Source organism: Equus asinus, chromosome 10 (assembly GCF_041296235.1).
Source record: "Equus asinus isolate D_3611 breed Donkey chromosome 10, EquAss-T2T_v2, whole genome shotgun sequence".
NCBI classification, from domain to species: domain Eukaryota; kingdom Metazoa; phylum Chordata; class Mammalia; order Perissodactyla; family Equidae; genus Equus; species Equus asinus.
Genome location: NC_091799.1, coordinates 22,923,012 through 22,947,929, shown reverse-complemented (window position 1 = coordinate 22,947,929; position 24,918 = coordinate 22,923,012). Strand labels below are relative to the sequence as shown.

At 37.2% G+C, this 24,918-nt stretch overlaps 2 protein-coding genes across 2 annotated transcripts; one reads left to right on the top strand and one right to left on the bottom strand.

Annotated features, from left to right (window-relative positions):
- The first annotated feature begins 883 nt into the window (after positions 1–883).
- Positions 884–1,822, top strand: LOC106841989 (olfactory receptor 1J4-like). Its single transcript, XM_070519922.1, has one exon. The coding sequence runs from the start codon at positions 884–886 to the stop codon at positions 1,820–1,822; it is 939 nt and encodes a 312-aa protein (XP_070376023.1).
- A 20,778-nt stretch (positions 1,823–22,600) lies between these two features.
- Positions 22,601–23,542, bottom strand: LOC106841990 (olfactory receptor 1J1-like). Its single transcript, XM_014858296.2, has one exon. It carries the CDS (start codon positions 23,540–23,542, stop codon positions 22,601–22,603), a length of 942 nt encoding a protein of 313 aa, XP_014713782.2.
- Between the last annotated feature and the right edge of the window lie 1,376 nt (positions 23,543–24,918).

Here is a 24,918-nt window from a genome sequence, read left to right as displayed (position 1 = left end):
CAGAAAATGACAATGTTATATACACACATATATATGTATGATTTATGTCATTTCTGTTTCTATTTTCAAAGAGCTAAAATAGGTGAAAAAACATTCATTCTTAGTGCAGCTGGGAGGACTTTTTATTTTTTTTTAATCTGAGAATGTAAGGCTGATGTGTGGATTTAATTAGGAGTTATAGGTAAAGTTCTTAGCCTAGTTCCAAGCGTTCACCAAAACATTCACCATTCTTACAAAAGATAGCTTGTGGACTATTCTGGTTTCGGAGGTATTCCAGCATCAAGTGGCTTTAAATGACCACCCACTTCTCGAGTGACCATGAATTTACTGCCATAGGTCAATGGGACCTGGTCAGATTCATAAGATGAGTGTGATAACACTCCAACGACACTGCCTCAGCCCTGGGGTCTCACGTTACTTTAAGGCAGAAACAACTGATACCAGTTTGCTGAGGCTCATCTATTTCTGCCACAGTGAATTATTATGATTTGGCTCTGTTTTGGTGTAGTGAATTATCCCTCTATGCTCATCAAGTTCTACACTCACAGAGGGAAAGAACTCTGTCTTTCTTGTTCACTGCTGAAATTTTAGTCCTTAGTAGGAGTTCATGTTCAATAAATAATGGTTGAATAAAATCATGAACACTCTCTTGCTTCTGTACAATGTGGTCTCATAGCCTACTGTTGGATGTGATGGTTTACAGGAGTCAGACTGGGATAGCATGAAGATGCACACATCCACAAGTATGAGAAATTAATGAGTCTATTTAAAAATTCATTGTTTTCCCATAGAATTACAGTATGAGATGTGATGGACCTGATAATATTTTCTAAATCCCTGATATTCCCAAACATCCTTCATCCACAGCATACAGAAGGGCACTATGAGGCCTGAGAACAAGAGCAGCGTGTCTGAGTTCCTCCTCCTTGGGCTCCCCTTCTCACTGGAGTATCAGGGCTTGTGCTTCACCTTGTTCTTGGGAATGCACCTGACCACAGTGCTGGGGAATCTGCTCATCATCTTGCTCATCAGGCTGGACTCTCGCCTCCACACTCCCATGTACTTCTTCCTCAGCCACTTGGCCTTCTCTGACATTTCCCTTTCATCTGTCGTGGTTCCAAAGATGCTCATGAACATGCAGACTCAGCAACAATCCATCTCCTATGTGGGGTGCATATCTCAGATGTGTTTTTTCTTAGTTTTTGCTTGTCTTGACAATTTCCTTCTTGCAGTGATGGCATATGACAGGTATGTGGCCATCTGTCAGCCACTCCACTACACAACTGTTATGAGTCAGGGGCTGTATGTCTCCTTAGTAGCTGGATCCTGGTTATTCTGTTGTGCACATGCTCTGTTGCACACCCTTCTCTTGGTCCGACTGTCCTTTTGTGCTGACAATACCATCCCAAATTTCTACTGTGACCTCACTGTGCTCCTGAAGATGAGCTGCTCAGACATCTCCCTCAATGAGCTGGTCATCTTCACTGAAGGAGGAATGCTTTTCTTTTTGCCTTTGAGTAGCATCTTGGGGTCATACATCCGGATAGGCTCCACCGTCTTGAGGGTCCCATCCATCAAGAGATTCTTTAAAGTTTTTTCTACCTGTGGCTCCCATCTCTTTGTGGTGTCTTTATACTATGGGACACTTGCAAGTGTTTACTTTTTCTCCTCATCATGGGGGTCCAATGACAAAGACATAATTGCTTCAGTCATGTATGTGGTAGTTACCCCCATGCTGAACCCCTTTATCTATAGCCTGAGGAACAGAGATATAAAACAGGCCCTAGAAATATTTATCAATAGGGCTAACTTCTTTAAGTGACAATCACTAAATCCTCTTATTGAAGTCATGAGTACAGTGAAATATATCTTACTAAAAATATTGTATGGTTGACAACTCTATATAGCTTTAAAAGAATATGCATTCTGCTGTCATGCTGATTGCTGTTAACACGTTAACTGGGTCAAGTTTGCTATTTGGATTGCTAAATATTCTTTATTCCTAATTAAATTTTTCTGCTTATTCATCATCTCTTATAAGATATGTACAAAATCTTATGCAAAACAATGAACACAATTATAATTGTGGATTTGTGTTTTTCTCCTTTTAAATATACCACTTTTTGTTTTATATTCTTTATGCCATGTTCTTGAAGAGACACAGAATTAGAATTTCAATCTGTTCCTGGTGGACTGATTCTTTTACTTAGTAATGTGATGAAGTTGGCTCACATTGGTTTCAAGCTGATTGTCCGCATTTCTTTGTGACTCCAAAAACAGTGACATCATGTTGGGAGATTGAAATCAGTCATAATGGGAACAATGACTCTATGGAAATTAGAAAACACTACAATTCAAGACTTTCTAAAAAAGAGAGAATAATTTTTTATGCATTTAATAGCACACCACTTCATTTATAATTAAGAGATATTCTTCTTTATCTCTGCAATGGCTTCTACCTTATAAACTCATCTACTTTTCCTGATATTCATATAGATATACCTGCTTTCTTTTGGTTAGTCTTTTCACAGCCTTCTTTTCCATTATTTTATTTTAAGCTTTTCTATATCCTTATACCTGTGAGGTGTCCGCTGTTAACAGTGTAAAGTTATATTTTTCTCTTTTTATGCAAATCATCAATCATTATATTTCTGGAGAATTTGTTCTGTTAACATCTAATGTCATCATGATATATTTTAATTTATATTTTCCATATTACTTTATCTTTTCTGTTTGAGACCTCTGTTTCATATTTCTTTTCTCTTCTCTTTCTCCCTTTTTATTATTTAAGAATATATTTTGTTATTGCATTCCCCTTCTAACTTATTAATCAGACATTATTATTATTTTATAATTCTCTTCTATGCTTTATGTTGAGATTACTTCTTACTTTCTCTTTAAAATATTTTCCTTGTAGTATAATATACATAACATGAGTTTACAATTTTAACCATTTGAGGTATTCAGTGCAGTGGTTCATAGTACATTCATCATCACAATCTCATTCTAGGACTACAAAAACAAACACTATGGAACTTCAAGGCCATTGAGTACTTTGCAGCTGTGAAAAAATAATGGCAAAGATGTCTATGTTCAATACAGAGGCATTTCTAAGATATATTGTTAAATGGAAAAATAAACAACTTGTAAAAAGACTATGTATAATACGCTAATTTTTGTAACAAAGTGAAGGGGAATAAAATAGACATATATCTTCCCTTTTGAGTGAAAAGAAACTCAAGAAGAATGAATCACAAACTAATGAGATTGCTTAAGTATAGTAGGTAGGTGGGAATGGGGTGGAAAAGATGGAGAAATGAGTATATTTATTGGCAGAGTTTTGACTGTATTATCTTTTACCTACTAAAAATAAATAGAAGATGACGAATAAAAAAAGAACAAAAAACACACAAATGAATCTAACTATATTTCAAATTACTACCATAATTAGACAAAAGGTGAAGAGAACATAGTAACTTAAGAAACTATTGAATACAGAATTTTGTCTATCTACTCCCACAATAAAGAAAAACTATAAACAAAGTTTTTGAATTGCAGTTAGTTTGTCATTAACAGTGGTATGATTTCAAGATTCTGAAATTACTTAACATATATTCAAAGATTCAGCAAATAAGTAAACACATTGTAGAAAAGAGAATGACTGCTCACTATCGAGATGTTGATGTAAATATTCAATAACGACTCTATATTAAAAAAAAAGAAGAAGAGTTTTATTTGAGACAAACTGAGGACCTGATAAACACAATAGAGGACATTTATTTTAATGAAACATGAAAGCCCTCCTTTTTTCGTAGACTACTCAAAGGTAAAGAGAAAAAAGTCCCGTAATATCTTTATCAAGGGCAGCCTAAAAGTCTAAGAAATTACCCCTTTAAGAGAAAGAAAACAAAATTCTAATTTTTGCACCAGCTTACTTTTTATATTGAAACTCATTTACTTAATTAAGTTTATTTCAATCTTTGCCATCCTGACCATGCAGAAAATTCTTTCCTTGGAATTTATATTCCACAAATATTCTTAAACTTTCCTTTTTACATTCAGAATTTGTTCCATGCCTTCCCTCCATCCTAGTAATTTGGACATTTACTTTCTTAACAAAATAAACAAACAAAGATATCTCCACTCCTCATATCTTCTTGACTGAAAACATGCATCTTCCTCTCCTTGTATTCAGAGATATTTCCCTTATTCTTTACTTGAACTTTCTATGGATTGGCAGAGTTATATATACTGTCTTGAAATATGTGATTTCTCATGGAAAATTTTTCAGCATGCCACAAAACTTGTTTATTAACAAAAACGTTATTTTTTTAGTTTCTCTGTAATAAGAAGCCAAAGATAGATAAATCTATATTCAGTAATTAATGTCTAATATTTTGATCATATGTGGAAATGACCTATTTACCTAATAAATTTCTACCATTTAACTTAATTTAGCAATAGTCTAAATTTTCAAGTTAGCAAAAGATTTTGAAGCCATTTTTAAGTACATGTACCATAACATACAATTATTTTTTAAAGTTTTACATAAAACCTTTTATCTTCCTCACATCTATTTAGTTTATTTGTTCTCAATAGTTATGTTTAGATTGCCTACAAAAACTTCATGACACATATAACAAAATAATCTATCAGTTTAAGTTATTTTTGCTAACAAATTTTGTAACAGACATAACATGAGCTTATTTGACTAATATGTGTAGCATGAAGACTGCATATATGCATTTTATCCAATGCTGATAACTCTGAAGATATGTTTATTTCAACCAAAACAAGCAACTTAAATAAGCTTTCACTTACCATATACTATTTTATATCATGTTAACTTGAAAAACCTTTGCGTTAGTTTCTATTGCATTTAGAAATAATTTACATAAGCACTACTCTAAGCCAATTAAATAGAGCTCTTTTAGAAACTATATCATCAGAGGTTGAAAAATTCACATGTGTTTATGGCACACATATATAGACATACATAGGTATATAGACACAAGCAGAGATCTTAAATAGCTTTTGTTAAATTTTTGCTATGAATCAGGTACCATACAAAACTCCCTAATTTATAAAAGAATAGTTGGATCCAAATTGTGTTTCTGGCAGATGGAATAAATTTAGGTTATCTCCTTAGAAATCAGTGATAGTCTAGATAACAGTTCACAGAGAGGTTAGAAGCTTTTTGAGATAAATGTGAGTAGAGAGTTGGGGTTGGTGAAAGGGAATGGATGGTGTCTGAAGTGCCTCTACAGCTGCATTACCAGTTTTGCAAAGATTCGTAAGATGAATACAGTTGCTATCAATTCCTCAGAAATTGTCTTGTAAGTTAAATGACATAAGAGATTGATCTAATTGCCAAACTACATTGTCTTTAATTTGCTTCTTTCTCTCTGGGGACACAGTTTTATTTTAACTTAGCCTATAAAAAGAGTAAGTTGCTAAACCATTTCAAGTATCTTGTCAGTTTTCAGCCAGGACAAACAGTAAATATTTCTGGTGGTATTAAAAAACTCCATTAATTTTTTAACTTTAGTTTTTCCTTGACTATTTAAGGCAATAATGTAGCAGTTTCTCAGAAAAATCTCTCAGCATCTCATCAACTCTGTTAGGGGCTCATATGGGACCTTATTTTACAGGTAGCTATGGGGGTGTTTGTTAAGTCATTAACTTAACAGACTTTTGCATAGTCCTTTCTTTTAGTTACCTTTTATATCTTAATTTTTTATTATTTTTTTTTGCCAGGAAACTGTCAATAAGGCTATTTTGGAATTTTGAAGCCTTTGGTTTTAGGTGCACTTCTTACATGATCTTATATAATTGGACTGTTCCTTCTAATGGCCAATGTAATTCCCCTGAGTCCAATGGAAGTTTGGTAGGATCCTAGTCACTAATGGAATCAACACACATTTGTGTCCAATCATATCTGAAAGCAAATGGACTGCCGTTCGCATTTCTGTCCAATGATATTTTGAGGCCCCCAACCTGTTGGTTACCAAGCCAAGCTCTCAGGACACAAAGCACGCTTAATATAATTTTGGTGTTATTTGTAAATATTTAAAGCTTCTGGAACCATTAGTTTCTGAGTTAGTGTGCCAGAAGGTGGCATGCTTGACTCTTTAGAGATTACAGTTTGCATTTAATCTGTTCCAGGGTTCTCAAATCTAGTGCACAAAAGACAAATTTGGGAACCCTAAAAGAGCCCCATATTGGCCACTATAATTTTAAATTACCCCTGGTTTTCTTGATCCAAAGATTCATCCACTTACAGCTATCCTCTTCATATTTCTTAAACACATATCCAATAGCTTGAAAGTAGGCATTTCTCCCAAAGAGGACTTAGAATTGGTGTTCCCCATTTTGACCATCTAAGATTTAAATTATCTTTTGTCAATTTTTCTCATTTTGTTAAGTACGTGCAAGTAAAGGCTCTGTACATACCTTACATAAATTAGCCAGAGATCCAGTGGGTAGCTGCCCATCTGGAAGCTGGTCAGCTTTAAGTGTGGTTTCCCATTTTCTTTTAGTTTCATCTTAATGTAAAATATGAACAATTCCTAAGGGAAGTGTAGTGGGTCAAAACTGTGCTGCTTGTGAGTGTCACTTCCTAAAAGGTTGTGAACAGTCTTATATGCCTGAGTTTCTCCTGCCAGCCATCCAAAATAACCATGAGAGCTCAGAGCACTGGATGATGAATCCATGTACGTTTCCTTAGATGAGCCATCAGTTAATTATTTGATGTAAACAATCACGATGGAGTTCCCTATGAGACTGATGCACATCACGAGCATTGTTTGCAGATGCTTCTACTAGATTCTCAGTCATCTGAGAGTGCCTTGTGGCTGCAAGGAGCAAATATCCTTTGTCTTTAAGAGCTAAACTAGGACAGCCTCTCATTTTGCTTTCAAACAATTTGTTCAGACTTTGTAAGCATAAATTTTTTATAATTATTAAAGCAAAATTTAAAGGTCAGCCAACCCAGTTCACTCCAAATTTCCCCCTACATTCCCTTTACCTAGGAAACGTACCGGTACACCCTTAAGATGTTAAGTCCGAAGACCTGAAACAGCTTGAATAAAAGTGGGGACTGTCAACTTAAATAAGGAAGCCTGGATTTCAGAAAAACTCAGCAAAACCTCTAAATAGTGCAGTGAAGTTGAAGGGGCACAATGGAACTGGGCTGGTACTCTAACTTAAAGTAGGCTCCACGTGGTCTTAGGTGGGTTTCTCTGAACTCCTACCTGGCTCAACTAAGAAATGTCAATGCTAACAATCAACAATCATTCTATTTTAAAGAAAATAAGAGAGTTATATTTGAACAAACTAAGGAATATAGCTTGGGAGTTAAAACGTTCACAAAGGAAGAAATTACCCCAGAGAAGAGCAATTTTCAGCACAGTTATATACCATTTCAAAACAAAGATATATACATAAAGCATGACAAGGATACATTCTTTCAAGAGTTCAAGGAGATTTTCATACATAGACAGATTATCACGTACACAGTGGGTCAACATGACCCTGGTATCATAGGAAGAGAGGCATTAATTCAATGAGTACATTATTTACTTTAGGGTAATTATTAAAGCAGATATACAATGTATGTCAGGTAGACCTTAAGTCAGGCTTCCTTGGTTCAAATAAAATTCAGGCTAAGTCAAATTCAAAACTGAATGGCTTTCCCATATACTTTAATATATAAGAATTTTCTTGTCAGGGGAAAAGTACCATATACATGAAAAAGGAGAGGCTAAAAAAATACCTATGGTGTCAAACTAGAATTTGAGATATCAGCTTGAGGTCATTGTTTTTTAAATGTATAAATAGATTGAAATTTATGTATTATATATCAACATCTATACTGTTCCCATCACCCATTCTTTCTGTCCCACTTCTGACCCACTTCCCATGGTAACAATTTCTTTACGTTATTAGTTTCTAGTTTCTACTTTCTGCATTTCTTTTATATATATTTCCTAGCTGCGTCCTTTGAGATCATTTAGAAGCTTTGAAAGCAATGAACACACCTAATGCCGAATTTGCTCCTTACTATTCTCCTCTTGAAGGAACTAATATTATACAGAAAAATGGCTGATTTACCACCAGGGCCAGGACATAATAATATTATCATAGAAAATTTTGCTGAGCCTGAAAGTATGATGTGCAGAATGAATCATGGGAACACAAGGCCAGCTCCCATTTGCCAAATTTGGAATAATTTGAGCTTCAAAATGAATAATACAAGAAATAGATTATGACTCAAATAAATAAGAACACAGGAGTTCATAATGATATACATAATTCAAAGAAAAAACAAATGAGCAGTTCTGATGGAAAGTTCCCTCTTGTAGAACAGCACAACTGACAAATGTGGAATAAATTATAGAATTGGAAAATGACCATTGGGCCACCACATTTGTAATAATTTTTTCATATATGAATCATCAATGGATGTTAAATATAGTGAGTAAAATTTTTAAAATAAAAAAGTTATGGTTATATAATCTCAAAATATCTACAAAAATGATAATTATTAACTAGAAAGGAACGCGGTAACTTTACAGTAGAGAACCCGACAGACATTACCTTAACCAATTGATCAAGGACAAAATCACTAGCAATTGGAAGAATTGATATTATATGCCTTCTGATAATATGCACTGTGGTAGATATGTTGAAAATCTAAGCCTGTAATAACCCACACATATAAGTTAAAAATAAAATATTAACCATTGGAGAAATCGGGGTGAACTGCATGTGCAAATTCTTTGTATCATTTTACAACTTTAAGTCTGAAATAATTTCAAAGTAAAAAGAAAAAAAATTCTTTGTGCCAGACGGAACTATATCCAAGAAGAAAGGAGCCCAGGTCATCATTTGCATCAGGGACACCATCCCCTGGGACTTCAGTCCCTCTGGCTCCTGGACACAGAGCATCCTAACGGACAATTAGAAATTAGCCAGAACCATGGGGACTTTGTTTCAGTCCTCTCACTGGTAATTAAAATGTTATCTTCTGACTCATTTCTCTGGAGCTGGCTAAGGAATATGAAAGTGCCGAGGCCATATATATTTCTTCTATTTATCTAGATACTGAATTCCTTAAGAGAAGCTGAGGATTTGGGCAACAGTCTGGAGCAGAAGTTGTCGGAACTCATTAAGGACAAGTAGGTCAGAGGGAGCTGGAAATCTGCACTAAGCAGTGGATCTTCCAGTGTGCTTGTGCATTTGTGCGCCTTTGTATTCATGGGTGTGTGTTTGTGCATGGGTGTGTGTGTGTGTATGCTTGTGTGCATGTTGTTTGATAGTTGCACGTGTGTGTGTATTATGTATCTAACTCACCTGATTGTTTACTTGAGTTAGACCCAATCTGGGCTCTGTTTTAGTGCCTGTAGACCAAGTTATCAGCCTCCCAATGTGTTATTAGGGACCCCTGATTTATGCCTGCGATCTTAAATACTTACATCACAGCTGAGTGAATGAGCAATCAGCATTGGGTGTGAGATTCTTGTTTCTGCTGCTGGAGAAAAAGATGCCCAATCTTATCGATGAACCCAGATCAGAAAGGGCTCAATCTCTGCTCAGCAGTGTGTACTAGTGTATGTAGAAGCAGTGTTTGCTGGTGACACACTTGTGTGTGAGAGCAGGAATGTGTTGCTTGTTTTTGTCTGTGTTTATGTTGCCATGTGTATGTTAGCACGTGCATGGGTTGTTGGTGGTTTAGTGACTGTACCTGTGCAAATAGGCTTAACAGCCCTATGCTAACTGCCTTCTTCCAGGAAGGGTGTGGGTCAGAAGGATCCAAAGCACACCTCTCCGTAATGGTAGTGTCTGTGCTGTTTGTTGTAGCGAGTCTATGGCTGAGTGTGCACGTGTGTTTGTGGGCATCTGATTAGCATCCATGACCTCAAATATTTCCTTAAGTGCCCTCCTTCTGGGGCACCACTGGTTGAGATACCTGAAACCCAAGAGACTCTCTGTTTCCTGAAAGGGATCTGCTATCATTTGCACATTGCTGAGTCTGACTTAGTTACTCAGAGTTTTGTAACCTTTTACTTTCACTAAATATTGCAGGCAAAAAGAACTCCAGGCATCATGCTGTACGAACTTAGACTACAGAATCACCACCGAGTAGCAGAGAGATCTTGGGAAAGTTACTTAACTACTTGGCCTCAGTTTCCACATCTATAAAATGGAAAGAATTACACGTGTCTTGTGAACCTGACATGCCCTCAGTAAATATTTACTGTTTAAATATAGCTTATTATGTGAATTTTTAGTCAGTTGGAAAGTTTCTAAATATTAAGGAATGAAATTATCTAAGCAGAGGACTAAGAAAATTGGTGACAACTTAGGCTTCCTTGTATCTCTAAAATAATAGAGGGTGATTTGCTCCCCTGCCAATGAAAGGAGGTTAAGAAAGGAGGTGTAGTGGTTAAGAGTATGGGCTGTGACCACACCGGCATTAGACGGAACCACATGAAATAGCTAATACTTTAAAATTTTTAATTTACAGAAAATGGTAATATAAAAACCAAGTTATATGTATTAAATATTATGTACATTATATATCATGTATATTAAAGATATACAGAAATACATTATTTTGTGTGTCTGTGTGTGTGTGATCTTTATCTCCTGCTGTACTGTTGAGGGCCCATGGAATTGATACCATTTACATTTCTATTTATTAAAAGATTTTAGCTATAGAATGGGCAAATAAACCACAAATGCTTAGTGCAGCTCTGAACTTTTAAATTCTGATGTGTTGATTTAATTAGGAAATGTAGATAAAGTTCTTACCCTAGTACCCAAATGGTCACCAAAATGCTCACCATTCTTATGAAACATAGTTAGTGGACAATTATTTTGTTTTGGAAACTATTCTGAGATCAAGCAGCTAGAGTGACTTGAATTTAGGTGAAAGGGACCTGGCTAGATTCACAGGAGAAATGTGACAATGCTACAACAAGTCTCATGTTACTTTAAGGCAGAACAAACAAATACCAGTTTGCTGAGGCTCATCTATGATTTCTGCCAGAGTAAATTATTATGATTTGACTCTGTGTTGGTGTAGTGAATTATCCCTTTATTCTCATCAAGTTCTACATTCACAAAGGGCAGGGACCTTGCCTTTCTGTTCACTGCTGCATACTCAGTCCTAAAAAGAAGCCCATGTTCAGTACCAATGTTTAATAAATAATGGTTGAATGAAACAGTAAACATATTCTTGCTTCTGTGCAATGAAGTCTTGTTGGCTACTTTTGGGTGTGATGTCTTCCTGGGGACAGGTTGTGATAGAAGGAAGATGCACTCATCTACAGGTGTGAAGAATTAATGAGAATGCAGTTAAAAAGTCATTGTTTTTGCAGAGAATTGCAGTATGAAATGTAGTGGTTCTGCTAATCTTTTCTAGCTTCCTGAGATTTCCAAGCCTTCTTTCTCCCCAGCATAAAGATGAGTAGTATGAGGCATGACTAGAACAGCGCCAGAGCAGTGTGTCTGAGTTCCTTCTCCTGGGGCTTCCCATCCTGCCAGAGCAGCAGGGTTTGCTCTTCATCCTGTTCCTGGGCATGTACTTGATTACAGTGCTGGGGAACCTGCTAATCATCCTGCTCATCAGGCTGGGCTATCCCCTCCACACCCCCATGTACTTCTCCCTCAGCCACTTGGCCCTCACTGATGGCTAGCTTTCATCCACCACTGTCCACAAGCTGCTGAAAAACATGTGTTGTCAGGATCACTCCATCATCTATGCTGGGTGCATTTTACAAATGTATTTCTTCATTAATTTTAGTTGTATCGACAACTCTCTTCTCTCAATGATGACATATGACAGGTATGTGGCCATCTAGCACTCTCTACAATACACCTCCATTGTGAGGGATGAGCTTTGTATCATCCTAGTTGCTGAGTCCTGGTTCTCCTCTTGTGGTCATGTTCTCTTGCACATCCTCTTCATGGACCAATTGTCCTTCTGTGCATGAACTATCATCACCTACTTCTTTTGTGGTCTTGTGGTTGTCCTTAAGTCCTCCTGCTCAGACATCTCCCACAATAAGCTGCTAATCGTCGCTGAGGGAAGATAGATCTTCATTCTGCCATTGAGTGCTATCTTGGGCTCATATTTCTGCATGGAGTCATCATCCTGATTGTTCCCCTCATGAAGACATTCTTCAAAGCCTTGTCTACATGTGGGTCACAACTCTTTGTATTACTTTCATACTATGGGACAATTGCAGGCATTTATTTTTCCTTTTCATTAAACAAGTCCAAAGACAAGAATACAGTTGCTTCTGTGACGTACATTGTTGTCATTCCACTCCCATGCTGAACCCCTTCTTTACAGCCTAAAAGATCAGGATATGAGGATCTCGTCAAGACGGCGGTGTGAACAGACATTGAACTCGTCTCCTCCCACAAACACAACCAGGTTACAACAATTTTCAGAACAATTACCCCAGATTGAAAACTGAAAACTGGATAAAAAGAGCCACCACAACAAGGGACAGCCCTGATGAAGGCAGAAGAGGCAATAATTCTGGCTAGAGAGGAAAAAAGCCAGCTTTGGGAGCAGCAGAGCTTCTCAGCTGGCCAAGTGGGAGCCACCCTAAGGAACGCAGCCTTCCCTGGCGGAGTGAGGTCCAGAACAGGGGCGATACTGCTATAAGCATCCTTCAGACTCAGTCCAACAGAGATGGGGGTCTTACTGTCTGGCTTTGATGGCTATTAACTGCAGTGAGGATAACCCCAGAAAAGCTATCAGCCGAAAGCCAAAAAGACCCAGGGCTTAAAGGGCCCATGCACAAACTCACTCATTGCAGCAACCTAAAATCACCAGAGAGAAGGCTGACTGTCCTTTGGTGAAATGAGACTCACCTGGTGGGCTCTGGGGGCATCTTGGTGAGAGGAGGGACCTCTCTGGAGACTGAGACATTGGTGGGGGCCATTGTTCTGAGCTGGTCCAGGCATGCTGACGTGGACCCTGGTGGGGGCCATTGAGGTTCATCCCTTCGCCTTTTAACCCAGGGGTCTGCAATGCCCACTAGAGCACAGATTTAATCCAGTTCAGCCAGGGCAGGCAACCCGCCCTAGGGACTGGCCCCACCTAACAGCAAGCCTTCAGGCTACTTTTCAGCATGCAGTGACTGACTGGGTGCCTTGATCCTCTACAGGCAGGCAAGGGTGTCTGCCTCTATGGGGCAGGGCCTGTGTGAGGACCAGGTGAACTGTGGGGGGCATTGGTGGAGAGGTGGGGGCCTCTGCAATGTGGCGTTGGGGTACGTTCCAGGGGGTTGAGAAGTGTGCATGGACCAGGACTGTGTGGGCAGTGTATGTGGTCCTGTTGGGGGTGAGGCTTATCAGTGGCAGAAGACTTGTGCTTCACAAATAGCCATAAAAAGGATCAGCTCTACCTTCCAAAGCCTGAAACAATTGAGTGCCCTCATGCCAAGGGCTAGCCTCACTCAGCTGCACCCCTAAGAGAACTGACAACAGGCTTATAGGCCTGAGGCCTGTCACAACTGTACACCCCTGAGCCTAGCAACCAACTACACTGGGTACCAACCCAATTAAGAGGACAACTGCAATAAGAGTGTGCTGATAGACTTTGTAGCCAAGAGTGCTGAGTCTCCCCAAACTGGATTTACAAACAGCTGGCCAGTGAAGGAAAGATTAGACTCCCTAGGTACCTGCAGTGGGAGCAACCCTGCCACAGCAGAAGGACACAAGTAGCCCACAAAGGGGTCACTCCTGGTTCTTATGGACTGCTGACAATAGGGAAGCACACTGCTGGGCCTCATAAGGTATCTCATACGTAAGGCCACTTCTCCAAGATCAGGAGACTTAGTCGACTCACCTACCACAAAGAAAATAGCGTAGAGAAAGAGGCATAATGAGGAGGCAAAGGAATACATTCCAAGCAAGGGAACAGTACAAAACCCCCCAAAAAGGACTAAATGAAACAGGAACTAGTGACCTACTCGACAAAGAGTTCAAACAAAATATCCTGAGGATGCTCACAGATATCAGGAGAAGAACAGATGAACACAGTGAGCACATCGGCAAAGAACTGGGAGATATTTTAAAAAACCAATCAGAAATGAAGTATACAATACTCAAAATGAGAAATTCACCAGAGGGACTGAATAGCAGAGTAGAGGAAGCAGAAGAACAGATCAGCGAGCTGGATGAAAGACTAGAGGAAATCATTCAAGCAGAACAGAAAAGAGAAAAAAGAATTAGACAGAATGAGAACAGTGTAAGGGAACTCTGGGACAATATCAAGCATGCTAACATTTGGATTATAGGTGTCCCAGAAGGAGAAGAGAGAGACAAAGGGACAGAAAATTTATTTGTAGAAATAATAGATGAAAATTTTCCTAACCTGAGGAAGTAAACAGACATCCAAGTTCAGGAAGCACAGAGAGCTCCAAACAAGATAAGCCCAAACAGGCCCACACCAAGACATATAATTAAAATGTCCAAAATTAAAGACAAAGACAGAATCCTAAAAGCAGCAGGAGAAAAGCCACAAGTGACAAATGAAGGGAAGCCCATCAGGCTATCAGTGGACTTCTCAGCCGAGACCCTACAGGCGAGAAGAGAATGGCACGACGTATTTAAAGTGATAAAAGGAAAAAACCTACAGCCAAGGCTACCCTATGCATCAAGGTTGTCCTTCAGAATGGAAGGAGAGATAAAGAGCTTCCCAGACAAGCAAAAATTAAAGGATTTTATCACCAAGAAACAAGTTCTACAAGAAATGCTGAAGGGACTTATTTAAGTGGGAAAGCAATGACCACAAATAGACATAAAAAAAAAAAACTATCTGGGGCTTTCCCGGTGGTGCAGCGGTTAAGTTCGCATGTTCCACATCTCAGCAGCCTGGGGTTCATTGGTTCGGATCCCAGGTGTGGACATGGTACCATTTGGCACACCATGCTGTGGTAGGCATCCCACATATAAAGAACAGGAAGATGAGCACAGATGTTAGCTCAGGGTCACTCTTCCTCAGCAAAAAGAGGAGGATTGGCAGTGGTTAGCTCAGGGCTAATCTTCCTCAAAAACAAAACAAAACAAAACAAAACTATCAAAAAAACAGAACAACAACAAAACCAGGCAGTAAAATCATTTGTAAGATAAAAATATAGTAAAGGCAGCAGATCAACTACCTGTGAAGATAATATGAAGGTTAAAAGACAAATGTACTAAAATGACCTATTTCAATGATAAGAAGGTAATGGACAGATGCACACTAAACGAGTGACTATATATGATTTGAAAAACATATAATGTGGGAGGAGGGGAGTGAAAAAGTAGAGTTTTTAGAAAGAGGTCAAGCTAAAGAGTTTATCAACTCAAATAGACTATTATACGCATAGTATATTAAATAGGATCTCCATGGTAATCACAAATCAGAAACCTATAACAAGCAAGAAGAAAAGTAAGATAAAATAAATCAAACATATTACTAAAGATAGCCATCAAACCGCAAGCGAAGAGAGAAAGAGAAAAAGAAAGGAACAGAGAAGAACTACTAAAACACCCAGAAAAAAAAGTGACAAAATGGCAATAAATACATATTCATCAATAGCTACTTCAAATGTCAATGGACTAAACGCTTCAATCAAATGCCATAGGGTGGCCAATTAGATAAAAAAACAAGATCCATGTATATGCTACATACAAGAGACACACTTCAGACCTAAGGACAGGACACTTACAAACTGAAAGTGAAAGGATGGAAAAAGATATTCCATGAAAATGGCAAAGAAAAGAAAGTGGGGCTAGCAATACTTATATCAGACAAAATAGACTTTAAAACAAAACTGTAACAAGAGACAAAGACAGGCACTACATAATGATAAAGGGAACAACACAACAAGATGTTATAACACTTGTAAATATCTATGCACCCAACATAGGAGCACCTAAATATATAAAGCAATTATTAACAGGCATGAAAGGAGAAATAGACAGTAACACAATAATAGGAGGGGACTTCAACACTCCACTTACACCAATGGATAGATCATCCAAACAGAAGATCAATAAGGAAACATTGGCCTTAAGGGACACATTAGGCCAGATGGACTTAGTGGATATATACAGAACATTCTATCCAAAAACCACGGAATACACATTCTTTTCAAATGCCCATGGAACATTCTCCAGGACTGATCACATATTAGGCCACAAAACAAGTCTCCATAAATTTAAGAAGATCGAAATAATACCATGCATCTTTTCTGACCACAAGGTATGAAACTGGAAATCAACTACAGGAAGAAAACCAGAGAAGCCACAAAAATGTGGAGATTAAACAAAATGCTACTGAACAACGATTGGGTCAATGAAGAAATCAAAAAAGAAGAAATAAAAAAATTCCTGGAGACAAATGAAAATGAAAACACGACATGTCAAAATCTGTGGGATACAGCAAAAGTGATTCTAAGAGGGAAGTTTATAGCAATTCAGGTCTACCTCAACAAAGATGAAAAATCCCAAATAGACAATCTAAAAGTGCACCTAAAGGTACTGGAAAAAGAACAACAAACAAAGCCCAAAATCAGCAGAAGGAAGGAAATAATAAAAAGCAGAGCAGAAATAAACGAAAGAGAGACTAAAAAAACAAGAGAAAAAATCAATGAAACCAAGAGCTGCTTCTTTGAAAAGATAAAAAAAATTGACAAACCCTTAGCTAGATTCACCAAGACAACAAAGAGAGAAGGCTCAAATAAATAAAATCAGAAATGAAAGAGGAGAGATTACAACGGACACCTCAGAAATACAAAAGATAATAAGAGAATACTATGAAAAGCTATACGCCAACAAATTGGAATAGACTGATCACCAGTAAGGAGATCGAAACAGCAATCAAATACCTCCCAAAAAATAAAAGTCCAGGACCAGATGGTTTCCCTGATGAGTTCTACCAAACATTCAAAGAAGACTTAATACCTATCCTCCTCAAACTCTTCCAAAAAATTGAGGAGGAGGGAAGGCTTCCTAAGTCTTTCTACCAAGCCAACATTATCCTGATACCAAAATCAGACAAGGACAACACAAAAAAAGAAAATTCCAGGCCAATATCACTGATGAACATCAATGCGAAAATCAACAAAATACCAGCAAATTGAATACAACAATACATTAAAAAGATCATACATCATGATCAAGTGGGTTTCATTCCAGGGATGCAGAGATGGTTCAACATCTGAAAATCTAACAACGTGATACACCACATTAACACAATGAAGAATAAAAATCACGTGATCATCTCAATAGATGCAGAGAAAGAATTTGACAAGATACAGCATCCATTTATGATAAGAACTGTAAATAAAACGGATATAGAAGGAAAATACCTCAACATAATAAAGGCCATATATGACAAACCCACAGCAAATATCATTCTCAATGGAGAAAAACTGAAAGCTATCCCTCTAAGAACAGGAACCAGACAAGGATGCCCACTCTCACCACTCTTATTTAACATGGTATTGGAAGGCCAAGCCAGAGCAATGAGGCAAGAAAAAGAAATAAAAGGGATCCACATTGGAAAAGGAGAAGTGAAACTGTCACTCTTTGCAGACGACATGATTTTATATCTAGAAAACCCTAAAGATTCCACTAAAAAACTTTTAGAACCAATAAAGGCATACAGTCAAGTCGTGGGATACAAAATCAATGTACAAAAATTGGTTGCGTTTCTATACACTAACAATGAAGTAGCAGAAAGAGAAATTAAGAATACAATCCCATTTACAATTGCAACAAAAAGAATAAAATACCCAGGAATAAACTTAACCAAGAGGTGAAAGTTCTGTACACCAAAAACTATAAAACATTGTTGAAAGAAATTGAGGAAGAAACAAAGGAATGGAAAGATATTCCGTGCTCTTGGATTGGAAGGATTAACATCGTTAAATTGTCCATACTTCCTAAAGCAATCTATAGATTCAACGCAATCCCTATCAAAGTTCCAACAACACTTTTCACAGAAATAGAACAAAGAATCCTAAAAGTTATATGGAACAAGAAAAGACCCCAAATAGCCAAAGGATTCCAGAGAAAAAAGAACAAAGCTGGAGGTATCACACTCCCTGATTTCAAAATATACTACAAAGCCATAGTAACCAAAACAGCATGGTACTGGCACAAAAACAAACACACAGATCAATGGAACAGAATTGAGAGCTCAGAAGTAAACCCACACATTTATGAACAGCTGATATTCGACAAGGGAACCAAGAGCATACAATGGAGAAAGGAGAGTCTCTTCAATAAATGGTGTTGGGAAAACTGGACAGCCACATGCAAAAGAATGAAAGTAGACCATTCCCTTACACCATGCACAAAAATCAACTCAAAATGGATTAAAAACTTGAATGTAAGACCTAAAACCATGAAACTTCAAGAAGAAAACTTAGGCTTTAAGCTCCTTGACATGGGTCTGAGCAGCATATTTTCAACTCCCATGTCTGACCGGGCAAGGGAAATAAAAGAAAAAATGAACAAAAGGGACTATATCAAACTAAAAAGCTTCTGCACAGCAAAAGAAACCATCAAGAAAACGAAAAGTCAACCTAACAATTGGGAGAAGATATTTGCAAACCATATATCAGATAAGGGGTTAATATCCAAAATATACAAAGAACTAATACAGCTCAACAACAAAAAACCCAACAATCCAATTAGAAAATGGGCAAAAGATCTGAACAGAGATTTCTCCAAAGAAGAAGTACGGATGGCCAACAGGCATATGAAAAGATGCTCAACTTCATTAGCTATCAGGGAAATGCAAATCAAGACTACAATGAGGTATCACCTCGCTCCGGTCAGAATGGCTATAATTAACAAGACAGGAAACAACAAATGTTGGAGAGGGTGTGGAGAGAAGGGAACTCTCGTACGCTGCTGGTGGCAGTGCAAACTGGTGCAGCCACTATGGAAAGCAGTTTGGAGTATCCTCAGAAAATTAAGGATAGATCTACCATATGATCCAGCTATTCCACTGCTGGGTATTTATCCAAAGAACTTGAAAACACAAATGCATAAAGATATTTGCACCCCTATGTTCACTGCAGCATTATACACGATAGTCAAGACATGCAAGCAACCTAGGTGCCCATCAAAGGACGAATGGATAAAGAAGATGTGGTATTTATACATGATGGACTACTACTCAGCCAGAAGAAATGATGAAATCCGGCCATTTGTGATGACATGGATGGACCTTGAGGGTATTATGCTGAGTGAAATAAGTCAGAGGGAGAATGTCAAATTCCATATGATCTCACTCCTAAGTAGAAGATAAAAACAAGAACAAACAAACACATAGCATTGGAGGTTGGATTGGTGATTATCATAGGAGAACGGGAGTGGGAGGGCAAATGGGGTGATTAGGCTCACATGTGAGGGGATGGACTATAATTAGTTTTCAGGTGGTGAATATGATGTAATCTACACAGAATTTGAAATATATTATGATGTACATCCGAAAATAAAAATAAAAAAATAAATAAATAAGTAAGTAAATAAATAAATAAATAAATAAAACCAAAAAAAGAAAGTCATGGGAAAGATTTATTAAAAATATACCTACAAAACTATCCTTTCTTATTTTTGTTTCCTTTTCATTTGGTATCCCAAGACCTACAAGCATTTAAAATTTTTATCAAGTCATAGCTCTCAGTCATTTTATTTTGCTTTTTCTATAGTCCATAACTTTTATATAGCACAGCTTTTCCCTTCTCAAGATAACAAAAATATCCCTTCTGGGAGTTACATGACTTTATTTTTGTGTTTAATTTTGTAATACATTTGAAATGTATTTTTATGAATGCTACTAATCAGATATTGAGTTTTATTTTTGTTTCTAACTTCTTATCAATTGTCCAAATTTTCGTTACAGTTGTGTTTAGAGCATTGTGGTAACATGATATGTCACTTTATTTTCCATAAATTGAGTGGACCTGACCACAGATTTAAATGAGATGGTTTTCTGTAAAAGGCCAGGAAATTTGTACAGACAGGACTGGTACTGGCCTTAGTTGGTGAACTCAAACTTGACTGTAGCCCTGTGTCCTTGGATGGCCAATTGGATGTGATGCGTGGTAGTGAGAACAGAGATTTTAAAGTGGCTCTCCAAGTGATTTTGATTATGGGTGATAAGTCCAATCTGACACAGGGGTTCGGCCTTTCAGGATATGAGCCTAAGAATGGCTAGTAAGAATATCCGGAAATCTAGGCAACCTGAATTGAACTCAGGCAGGACGTAGCGTACTTTAATCCAAATGTATCTGATTTCTAAAAATATTACTTCCCTGCCCCAAGTTCATCAATATAGTGTCTTACGTTTCCATCTGACAGAGTAAAGTTTTGTATTCAGTTCTTGAGGAACTACCTCTGTTCAAGGCAATTGTAGGTATCTTCCTTGTGACATGCTGATATCTGTGACAAATATTTCCATATCCATTATTTCATTTAACCCTAGTAATTGGTATAAAGTAGGGAATTCATAATAAGAGACATTTCATAAGTTTCCCATCGCCACTAAACTAGCAATGTTTAGTGGATGTGGTACTCAAACTATTCTATGTGTGAGGTCAAATCTTGAGTCCTTAAAATAATTTCAATAGTCTTCAAACTTGAACAATATTTTTACCTATTTTACTTGGAAATTTTATTTAAATTTAAAAATAATATTAAATTAGCATACAAACAAAAAAGTATATGTGTTAAATATACAGTTTAAATATATTTGTGTATTTATATATATTTATATATGTTTGTTTTATTTGTATGTGACATATAATCACACTTTAAAAAATAATATTATAAGAAATACTCACTTAATCTTGAGGCTTAACTAGTAGAATACTAACAATATTGGTAAGTCCTTTGTGTCTCTTCCTCAATAGTATCTTCCTCTCCTCTTGAAAGTGCCCATTATCTTTAATATTTTCAATATTTCTTTAGGTCTCCATAGAGTTTTAACACTTCTCTATTGATCCTTCAATTTTGATTTCTCTAGAACTGCATGTAAATGGAATAATTCTATATTTGTTCTTCTAGGCTTTGGGTTTTTTTGTCTAATACTGTCCTTGTGAAACTCATCTATATTGTTTATAGTCCACCATGAAGCTATAACACACTCTGTTCTATTTTCGATGGCTATTTTGGTTGTTTTCAGCATTTTGCTGTTACAGACAAGGCTGCCACAAACATTCTTGTACATCATCTGGTGCATATATGCAAGAGATTCTGTAAATTCTATACCCAGAAGAAAAGCTACTGGATTGTAGTTATGTGTGTTAAACTTGACTATAGCTGCCAAGCTCTTCTTAAAATAGATGTACCAAGAAGCCAGTGTGAAAAGTCTACATACTGTGTGATTTCAACAATATGACATTCTGGAGAAATTATCGACAAATTATAGACAGCAAAAAGATCAGTGGTTACCAGAGGTTCAGGACTTGAGAGGAATAAGGATAAATAGGTAGAGCAAAGGGGATTTATATGGCTGTGAAACCATTCTGTTTGTTGCTATAATAGTGGATACATGTCATTACATATTCGTCAAAAAACAAAAAAAAACTGTATAATATAGTGAATTCTAATGTTAACTGTGGACTTCAGTTAATAATATATCAATGTTAGTTCAATCATAACAAATGTAACACATGGATGAAAGATGTTAATAATAGGGGAACTGGATAGAGATGGGGGAGATGCATATGAAAATTTTCTGCCCGATTTTTCTGTAAACCTAAAACTGCTCTAAGAAATAAAATCCTTTAATCTTTTAAAAGTTATACTAATTTAAATCTCCCTCACCTGAGTATGAGAAATCCTATTAATTTATATCTTCAACAACACTTGGTATTGACAGATTTCTTAATTTTTGCAATTCTGGTGAATAGAAAATTATATCTCATAGTGGTTTCACTTTCTATTTCCATGATTATTAAAGAGGTATAACATCTTATGCTATGCTTATTGAATATTTGTGGCAGAGATGGCTGGCTTCTTTGACCAGTACCTGAGACAAAGGAGTTGACATTTATTTTGTTGCTGAATATCTGTATGTGTTTGGGGAGAAAGTATGGGTTATATTCCTGAAGGACAAGAAAGCAGTGTGTTGATTATCATATAAAGAAGGTAAAATTTAATTAATTCTCCCTGAAAGGGATCATGGTCCCTGAATGCTTGGGTGCCTGGGTAAAGGAGAAGCCATATTGTCACCAAAATGGAAAATTCTTTAGAAATGAAAATGTGAAACTCCAAAAACATTTTGTAACAACTTTAATATTGGGGAACCACCAGCTTTAATGGCTTCCATTTAATGATAACTGCTGAAGTGCCATAGCACCCTCAAAGTATTTTACAATCCCCACTATCCAAGAGAAGTTTAGCCCCACTTTATTCAAGTCCTATAAACCAAATTCTATTTTACTTCTCTAATAGTTTCAAGAATAATTCCAGAAAAGATATCTGAGTAGCAGCTGTGGAAAGAAGACAAGTGAGCTATATATTATTGCGGAAATAGGATCATATAGGTGTTTTAAAACAAAGGTAAGTATCAGTTGGAGGAGTATGTTTTCTTACTCACGAGTTTTCTCAAGGCCTTTTTCATGTCTTTATTTCTCAGGCTATAAATGAAGGGATTCAACATGGGAATGACCACTGTGTACATCAATGAAGCAATTATGTTATTGTTGTTGGCATTGTTGGATGAGGGAAGAAAATACAGACCAATAATTGCCCCATAGTAAAGTGTCACTACTGAGAGATGAGATCCACATGTTGACAAGGCTTTGCAGATGCCATGGGCAGAGGGAACTTGGAGGATGGTGGCCCCAATATGGCCATAAGAAACCAGGATGCCTAAGAATGGAAGCACAATTGTTGCTAATCCCACAGTAAAGATTGCCAATTTGTTGAGGGAAATGTCTGAGCAGGACAATTTGAGCAGGGCAGCAAGGTCACAGAAGAAGTGAAGGAGAGTGTGGTGAGCACAGAAGGAAAGCCGGGCCAGGAGGAGGGTGTGCAAAAGAGCACACGCATGGGCAATGAGCCAGGGCCTGGCCACCAGCATGATACAAACTCTCTGACTCATGATGGTGGTATAATGGAGAGGATGACAGATGGCCACATACCTGTCATAAGCCATTGAAGTGATCAGGAAACTGTCCAAAGCAGCAAAGAAGATGAAAAAATATGTCTGTGAAATGCATCCTGCATAGGGGATGGATTTGTGCTTAGTGTGCATGTTCATCAGCATCTTAGGGATGGTGACAGATGAGAAGGAGACATCAGTGAAGGCCAAGTGGCTGAGGAAGAAGTACATTGGGGTGTGGAGGTGAGAGTCCAGCCTGATGAGCAGGATGATGAGTAGGTTCCCCAGCACTGTGATCAGGTACATGCCCAGGAACAGGACGAAGAACAGGCCCTCCTGCTCTGGCTCGATGGGGAGCCCAAGGAGGAGGAACTCATACACCCTGCTCTGGTTCTCTCCTCTCATACTGATATATCAGCTGGAGGGGATTACTGTAGAAAGCTGAGGGGGAAAGGAATGTCTCAAAATAAAAAAAATGATAATAGTGGCATAGCATAAAAGAGATGTTCTTTTGATTTTTAGAATGTCTTCATCCATATTTTCTTTTATTTGACATATATTTTTCGGATAAAAGTAGAAGTGTAGGTTTATGATATACAGCTACTTTTTCTATCAATCTGGCCCCAGTCTCTGTAAATGATAATACTAACAGTGTTTATTAAACATTGTCCTTATGTGTTGTTCTTATAGCTTACATGTAGTAACTGATTCCACAGTCTGAAGTATATGAACTAGGTAGGGACTGTTATTATTTCCACTTTCCTATGGGATAGCTGAAGCAGACAGTCTCACAGTCACTGGGGTAAGAAGAGGAGAAGCTGGGATTTGGGCCCAAGTGTTTTGACTCCAGAATTTGGTCTCTGGAAGCAAAACAAATTATTTGACATCAGAAATATCATTGCCCTTCCTAGTTTTCTGTGTAATAATCTCTTTAATACTGTATCCTCCTCCTGTCTACACATCCTAGATTATTTCTAATTTGTTCATTGGCTGTAGACCCAGAATCTATCAAAGAAAATGAATGCACACACAATATAAATTAGTCTATCCAGTAAAAGATAAGATATTCAAATTAAATTCATCATAGAGGTATCTTTAAGAAACTTGCATCAGACTTTGTTCAAGACTCAGGTTTAACCCTAATAATCCTAATAATAATAAACCCTAATAATAATATTATTTAGTTGCCACATGAAATTGCATTCAAAGAAGTATAATCTAAAAACGAAACATAATTATAAAAAGGAATTCTAATCTTTTCATTGTCTCTAAAATAGACTGTAAGAGATGTATTTCCTAACTCCAATCAATGGTTATCAAACTGTCTATATATTTTTTAAAAGAGAATATAGGGAGTCACCATAACCTATCAAAGCTGATTATAAAGATATATTGATTTCAACAGAAAATGCATTTTACAAGATAAACTAATAAAACAGTGGAAGAAAATAGAGAGCCTAGAAACAGACACGTTTATAATGAGGACTTGGCCTCACCATTTCTTTTTCAGCTGGATTCAGAAGACAACCAGGTATGAGTCCTGGTACCTCTACCTCCAACTGAGTGAAAAGAATAGTGTAATTATGAAACAAATGAATCCAGTAGTGAAAATTCATGTCAAATGACAACTTTCAATGACTGCAGCAAAGTGTAGGGAGCCAATTGGCTCCCTATAGTGTCTGGAATCAGAAATTAAATCAGAATATCTGTGAATGTGTTAGTTGTCTGAGAAACAGGTGAAAGAAAAAGGTAGTTTGCTACTCAGTCCTAGAAACAGTAAG

Bases quoted from the DNA above. Each gene is read 5' to 3' on its own strand.
- LOC106841989 (XM_070519922.1), top strand. From the start codon at position 884: ATGAGGCCTGAGAACAAGAGCAGCGTGTCTGAGTTCCTCCTCCTTGGG.
- LOC106841990 (XM_014858296.2), bottom strand. From the start codon at position 23,542: ATGAGAGGAGAGAACCAGAGCAGGGTGTATGAGTTCCTCCTCCTTGGG.